The sequence below is a fragment of the Anopheles bellator genome, unplaced genomic scaffold (genome assembly GCF_943735745.2).
Source record: "Anopheles bellator unplaced genomic scaffold, idAnoBellAS_SP24_06.2 scaffold00337_ctg1, whole genome shotgun sequence".
Classification (NCBI taxonomy): Eukaryota; Metazoa; Arthropoda; class Insecta; order Diptera; family Culicidae; genus Anopheles; species Anopheles bellator.
In genome coordinates, this window is record NW_026684465.1 from 1 (window position 1) to 7,496 (window position 7,496).

General features: G+C 44.6%; 1 protein-coding gene across 1 annotated transcript; it reads right to left on the reverse strand.

Moving 5' to 3' along the window:
• Positions 1–130: 130 nt before the first annotated feature.
• Positions 131–5,685, reverse strand: LOC131214241 (muscle, skeletal receptor tyrosine protein kinase-like; the record flags this gene model as incomplete). The annotated part of the gene is made up of 3 exons (XM_058208619.1): positions 5,482–5,685; positions 2,428–2,638; positions 131–242 (listed from the first exon to the last, which is right to left on the reverse strand). Coding segments are annotated over exons 1-3 (527 nt in total), but the record flags the coding sequence as incomplete, so codon positions are not given.
• Between the last annotated feature and the right edge of the window lie 1,811 nt (positions 5,686–7,496).

Here is a 7,496-nt window from a genome sequence, read left to right on the forward strand (position 1 = left end):
ACAGTTCCATGCGGCACATGCCAACCTAAAATTAATCTCCCAAAATAGCCTATAAACCATATAGCAATGCGCGGCGATAGTAACTTCGTTACGCAGTGCTCTATCAGCACCGTGAAGTGACTGTACTTACCAGAACACGAACGTGGGATTCTCTGTGGCACGTTGTAATTTGCACTCCAACCTCAACGTGGAGCCCTCGTCGATGTGCAGATCCGGTGCGCCAACGATTTCGGCTTCCGCCTCTGTAATGTAGCAGCATCGTACGTGTCAGTTAAACCAGGAAGCAATAAAACCGGCAGCAAGCTTTCCCGCACACAGTTACATCCGTTACATCCCAAGCCGGATCCGTTTCACCAAAGTCTTGAGGGGTGGTGCGTAAAAAATCATACGCAGCTCAAGGACCCTGAGTATTTTGAAACCCCTAGTTGGTGAACTTTTGCCTTTTTTTTTGTGCAATAGATTCCCATGAGAGACGGCCAAATTGGCGAATAACGACTCCGGTGCAGGGTTTTTCAGGTTTCTTTTCAGGCTTTCCGTTCGTTTCTGTTTCTTATTTCTCTTGGGATGCCGAACGTTTGTTTATGTGTTTATTGACTTTAAAAGTATGTTACTTTAACCTTAGGACATCTGTTGCTTTAATGAGATACAAGGCTCCAATCCGGTTTGCGTTTAATAAAGCGGCTTTTTCGCTACACACATAATCAATGCTGACAAAACATAGTGGAATGTGTTCATCTTCGCGCGGGCCTTTTCCGATATTTAGAAAGCGCAAAAGGTCCCCCATTTTAAGGAGGGGCGAAAAAAATTTGTAAAACCTTCAGCGGATCCACGCGGCGATCGGTGCGAAGAAACAAGTATCGGAACCGGTTGAAACAAGCACCACCAAGCAGGTTGAACCTTGTTTCAAACTCTAAATAATTTAATTAAAACATCTTCCTTCAGCTACTAGACGGTGGCGGTGTTTCTGAAGGACGCGAAGTTACGTTCGCGAAGATAGAATGGACCGTATCGTACGCGACGTGTGCGACGTGTGTTACTGAAAACTCAATGTCGACTCGCTTCGAGACGCTCACACGTGCGAGACACGCTCATTGTGCGAGGGGAATTACGTTAAATACTTGAAGCAAATGTTTTAAGTGTTTCCTTTACCCAGGAACAATGTTGCGCCCTGGTTGCGGTGGTTGGATGGCACAATGCGGGTGACGGAATGTAGCTTGTCCCTACGGGAAGCTTGAAATTGGTTTGCAGTGGGTCAAGTTCTAAAACTTTTGCTTATGCCATGAATATGGTGCTAGGAGGAAGATCTTATCGAATGCGATCGATACTGGATTGAAGATTTTTCAAACTCTTTAAGAACAGTAGTACTATTGGATACTAATCTATTTATGCATCCAATTTGTATTCATTGGTGTGCTTACACGTTATTAGGGTAGAGGCAAATATCGGCTATTACTGCCAAACGCCTCTATAATTCAAAAGAAAAAAAAAGGTTTTTAATCCTGGTCACTCCTGTTCTATTTATTGGTTGAAGAACTAATTTGCAACAGTTTTAGGATGTTTTAGTCGTTGCTGTAAAACCCGATACCTTACTATTGATATCGCTGTTCAGTTCAACAGATGTTTGTATAATATTAAACCAACATTCTTTTGTCGTGATGTTTCTTCAAACAACACGTACCAATCGCAATTTCTCTCACCGTTCGCCGCATTAGCTCACCGATGAGTTCTTTCAGCTTCGCACTGGCCTGCTCGGGCTTTTCCGCTTTTTCAGTCGATGCACTTTTTCCTCAAATCTAATTTGCTAATCTAAGGCACTCCGCACCCTGTTTGAGAGCCTGGAAGAAGTCGTGTTTTGCGAAAAACGCGGGACGAAATGAAACAACACCGGCGGGGCTAAGCGAGTTTTTGCCACGACCACCGGAAAATCCCGTTTCGATCGATCCGAAAAGTGGCGTTGAAAAATGCGGCAGAACTAAGAAAAACCGAAGGTGCAGATTATTTCTGTCCCGCTGTTCCTCACGCGCCAGACAGTGCTCCGGTTCCGCGGGCTTACCGGCCATGTTGTGATACGCTCGCCGTTCGGTATGGATTTGTTTCGTCGAAGGAATTTTTACCGAAGCCCTAGCATGGTGGCTCGGCGCTGAACGCTTCAACCGGATTCCGGTGAACGGTTCACAGTTCAGCAAAAAGAAACGGAAAACCAAGCGGACCGAAACAAGGAATGGATTTTTATTGGAAAATTATTTCAATCCCACACCGGTTCGACCCAGGTTCCGTGCCAGTAGCTCGGAGCTGCTCTAACTGTTTGAAATCGTGCGAAGGCCAGTGCGATGCTGTTGGCGGGTGGAAAATATCTTCCCCCTTGGAAAGCATCTGCTGGGAAGACAAGCATAAGCGCACACACAAGGCACGGACGGGGACACTTACCTACTACTTTAAGCTCGACAAACACGGACTGCACGGGATGCACGGACAGCTGACACTCGTAGACGCCTTCGTCCTCGGCGCGCACCGATTTGATCCGCAACGCCCAGAGGCCCCAGTGCCGTAAATGTGCCACCATAAACCGCTCATCGCTACTGTACGTCGACAGCCCCACGGTGAGCAGCTGAAAGTCCTGTCGGCGGATCCACGATACCTGTTGGCAGGGCGTAGAGTTATGTTAGGGCGATACGTTCAGGGCGATTGGTCCACCGACACATACACAGAGACCGAGCACGAACTGATGCTCCAGCTAATGGGTTTTTGTCCGTTCATCTTTTGGCCATCATTGGATTGGGATTTGTCCGCTTACAAGCTTACTGATACCTGGCCAAGCAAGTTATTGCTCTAAGACACTGGCATCGCGTGGATTGTTGGATGATGTTGTGGTCTTCGCATGTGAAGTAATGTTATGTTCGTTTGCCGTCGGATAAATTGGGGTGTTTCACAAGAAACATGCTCTAGCAAACGTTGACCCCATAATAGTTTCTAGGCATCTAGAAATTATTTTCGGGAAAACAACACACTTTTGCAAAAAAGTTACCCCAATCTTCCATCAACGTTTTTTCGTAGCCGGCTGACCATTTTAATCAAGATGTGAAGGATTATTCGTGATGGCCAGGAATTATGGCTAGGTGTTATTTTTTTATAAAGCAGGACAAAAGCTTTTAAGGCCACAGTTACATAGATGATCGGCTATTCTGACGTTAAGGCGATCGATTTGATGATACTCTAGCTATTTTCTTCGTAAAAAATTACTCAATACAATGTGCTGGAACTAGCCTTTGTGTGTTGCAGTTAGTGCTTTGCGGCATGTTTAATCTGCTCATTATGTTGGTCGCAACTGTAGAAGATCACAGTGCATTCTGATGTTTAAAAAATTTCAAAATGGCGATTTTGCTTAACAAAGAAAAAGCCTCGGAGGACTCTGAAAAACGGACTTTCTGATGGGACGAAGAGGTGTGATGCTTCACAAGTTTCTAAAACTTGATGAAAACGTTAATTCTGATCGCTACTAACAACAAATGATCAATTTGAACCATGCATTGATCATAAAACGACCAAAATACGGTTTCTAGCATTCCGAATGGAGACGCCTGGTGGGGCACAATGGCCAAAAAACTTGGCGTCCCCATGCCCCCCATGCAAAACTGTTTCAGGATAGTATCAAATCATTTGGATAGGAGCTGCTATCCCCCCACTGTATTCACCAGACTTGGTTCTTTCCGAATATCATTCTTTTTCATCGATGGCTCGATCGATCGACGTATTGCCCGAGCAGCACTTCGTTTCCTACGAGGAAGTCGAAATTGGATGACTAATTAGTTTACTTAAAAAGACGAAGTTTTCTTTCTTCTGGGAATCCATGATTAAGCAGAGCGATAGGAGAAATGTATAGCTAGCGATGGCACATACTTTGAATTAAATGGAATTTTTCATTTCAATGTTATACGCATTTGGTATCTTTGAAAAAATCCCAATTTTTAAAGTTTTAAACCTGGTAACTTGCCGATAATATTCCTAATTTAAAATTTTTGAACCACCAATAAACGCTTCTTTTGGTCTTAATAGCATCACCATAAGCTTCAGTCAACATTTCGATTGCGTCCAGGCTCTTAACTTCGTTTTTCGCACAAAATTTGATACATATTCTTTGTCATCCCTCGTTTTTGAGTAGACAAAAAACTTGTCCAAGCAAAACAGCTGCCCAAAATTGGCTGATCGCTATAAATGGCCGAACGTGTCACCATAAATTAGTGACATGAGTAGCAACATAATGCGCCAAAAATATTTCAAATCGAATATAGGTATAAGGCTGGAGACAAAGACATGGACGTTTTTTGCCAGAATTTCAAAACTATATTTAACAGATTTCCAATGGTCTGGTTTGCGTCAAACATGTACCATTTTATAGGAAAATTTGTTGCCTTTTTGAATATACTTGCATGCAATGCTTCTCTTTAGAAGGGCTAGTCGTTATTTGCGAAAAACTCCAGCAATATATTTTCACAATCCTATTTTGATCTTAGTTTTTCATCACTCAGGAAATTTTGTAATGCGCAAGAAAGTTGTCAATCACTTGGTTAAATTGAGTGTCAGCCAAACATCGACCTTCTATGTGAATCCAGCTCTGCGTAAATGGCTTAAAACTGTCTGATCTTTAGCTCCTGACCGATGCTCTTATTACTAACATGCCAATCAACTTTGATTATTTCTGTGATTTTATCGATATTTTCGATGACGTGTCTGCCTAGGCTTTAACATCGAAAATATGGTTCAACGGAACCAAAAATGCACATTAGTAGCTATTAGAGTATCGGCACCATAATCACCATGCACAATTTCAGCAGCTTTGCTTAAATTTTCACCTTTTTCAAAGAAAAACTGTAAATGTACCGAGTTTTCTCTATGGTGACTTCCATTGTTAAACAACGAAATTTAAGCGGAACGAAAAACAATGAAAGCATGTTTTTAGGTGTAAAGTGTCAGTTTCAAAACGAGCCTAAACTTGAAACTGTACGATCGATACTTCACGATAAATCGATCATTAACGTCCATTACTTTTTCCTTAGCCTTATATGTAGCCCGCGGAAATGTCGCAATACTTTTTGAACGGCTTTCGAATAGAAATATTTTCAAGACGCACGAACGTTATGCGTTACATCCATTTCGCAGTTTAATTTGTCGAAGGATCAAAATCAGACAAATAATCTGGCGTTCCGGTGTTGCCATTAAAGGTTCCTGGATTTGGTTAAAGACCAACCACACGGAATCACTGTTGACAATCATTCAAAAGTTCGACAGGTTTTGGGTTCAAGTGGTGTGTTCAAGCGGTCGGTAATGCGGCCCGCCAGCAAACAAGAGTCGCTGTTTAAAGATGCAATTATTCCGGCATAAGTGAGTGGGCAATCTCCATTAGCATTCAGCGTGCTTCAGCTCGTGCTCGCTGTGTATTTCTTATTTGTTCGCCGCCACAACAGACCGCGGATCGGTACGTACCGTGGCGGCCGGCTGGCTGAGTACGGTGCACGGCAGCAGCGCCGTGCCGCCCCGTTGTGCGGTGACTTTCGTGTTGTTTTTGGTAGCGAACAGCGTCCCCGACGGAAGTGGAGGGATCGGTACGCCCGCCGCCAATGGCGATCCCGGTGTCGCCGGAAGCTGCTGATAGCCGCCATCGGCCAACGGTGTCGAATGCCGCGCCATTTGTTGAGCGATGTCTAAGAGGGCACCATTGAGCGTGGGGAACGAGAAAGAAAGAAAGAACAAGAAAAACAATAGAATAAACGGTTCGCGAGCAATCGTGGGGTGTAGTTCCGTTAAAATGATGGTGCTTCTCGCTTGTGGCGGCTCTGTGGTGAAGAAGCAAGCGTAAAATTAATGTACTACACTTCCGTGTGGAGGCCCGTGAGCTGAAAGGACACGAATGTGAGCTCCTGAAAAATAAACCGTCCCCACCGCGACACGCGCGGGGCTGCGTGGTTCCGTTCCGATGATTGATTGTGTTTCTGGGAGCCGGCATTAATTTATTTCGTTTATTTATTGTCGTATTTTTTACTCCTTCCATCCAGCGCTGGAGGTCTGCTGCTGCAAGGACCTCTGTCGGGGATTGTTTACTTACCACCACGGGGCCCCCCGAAACCGGAACCGCCACGACGCCGGCGAAGCCGAAAAGTAGGTTAGGGTATTGTTATCACTCCTAAGCCTTCCCCCATCGCGACCCGGATCGCGGCCGCTGAAGGATGTATGAAAAGGCCACATCATCAGCACGTTCAGTGGTTGCTCGATGGATGGATGGATGGAAGCGTGCGCTTCCGCAAACGCCGTCCAGTGCTGCGACTTTATGATATTTCCCGCACCGTCCCACCGCCGGTCGAAACAAAAAAGCATCGCACCGAATGGCAAAACACAAACCATGGCGCTTTCTGTCACGCGAATGTCCGTCAGTAGTGTGTGTCGGTTCTGCTTTTGCGGTTTCGTTTGCGCGACAAAAATCGCTTTGACGGCGCGCGATTGGTCCTGAACGGTCCGTCCCAGAGTTAAGTGGTCCGCTCCGCGCGGCGCGCGATAAACGAACCAAGAAATGGACGATTCTTGTTATTTTAAGGAGTTTGCCGAACGCCACCCGAAAAGGCATAAAACACCGGGCCCGGGCGGTGGAGTTGGTGGAGTCGTCGTTGTTGTCGTTTCGTCGGGCTGATGGATGTTGTTTTGCTACCGTTTTGCTTTTTTTGGGGGTTTTTCAATTCGGGAGTAGATTTTCAATGAGGGTAAAAAAGAACAGAGTACGGTCGATTGTCAACCAGCAGCTGTCAAAAGAGATTTGGCGTCCTTTTTTTGCCATACTTTTTTGCCAAATAGATCTAATGGTTGATAACATTTGCTTCGGTCTTGGTTTGGCAACTATTGCTGTTTAGAAGTTTAACGGTAAAAAATCCAATCCGATTAAATATGCATATTTTTCATTCAGCAAATTGTTAATAAATTATCTTACTCTTAGACCCCACAATGTTACATGCACTTATTTCAATTGAATCGTTACAGCTATATAAAGTGAACTGTGGCCTCTACTTTGTTTAATATCAGAAAGAAAGTTTATGGCGTGAAGTTTATTACCAGCAGGCTGGTGACGTGTGTTTCGTGAACATGGCATCGTTAGTAGGAATAGTATTTTTGTGCATCGCAACCGCTGTGAGGTGTAGCGATACGACCTCGATAGTGATACGATACGTGTTAGAAATTACGAAGTGTCGAACTTCCTTCAAATAAACTGCCGTTGAAGCACCGAATAGTTAAGTTGTTTTATTGACGGCCTAGCAGATAGCCCAATCCGTAGTGTACCGGGTGAATAGTTTATGTTCCAGTAGGTGACTATTGTCCGCAAGATCCAAATTCAAAAACCGCTGGTAAGTTTTGCAGTGCAGTGCTCGAATCGAGCGCAGTGCATAATTGAAACTCACTTACTGCGAACGCCTTTAACCGAAGCTATGTTTTATTGACCATCCCGACGAGGATTC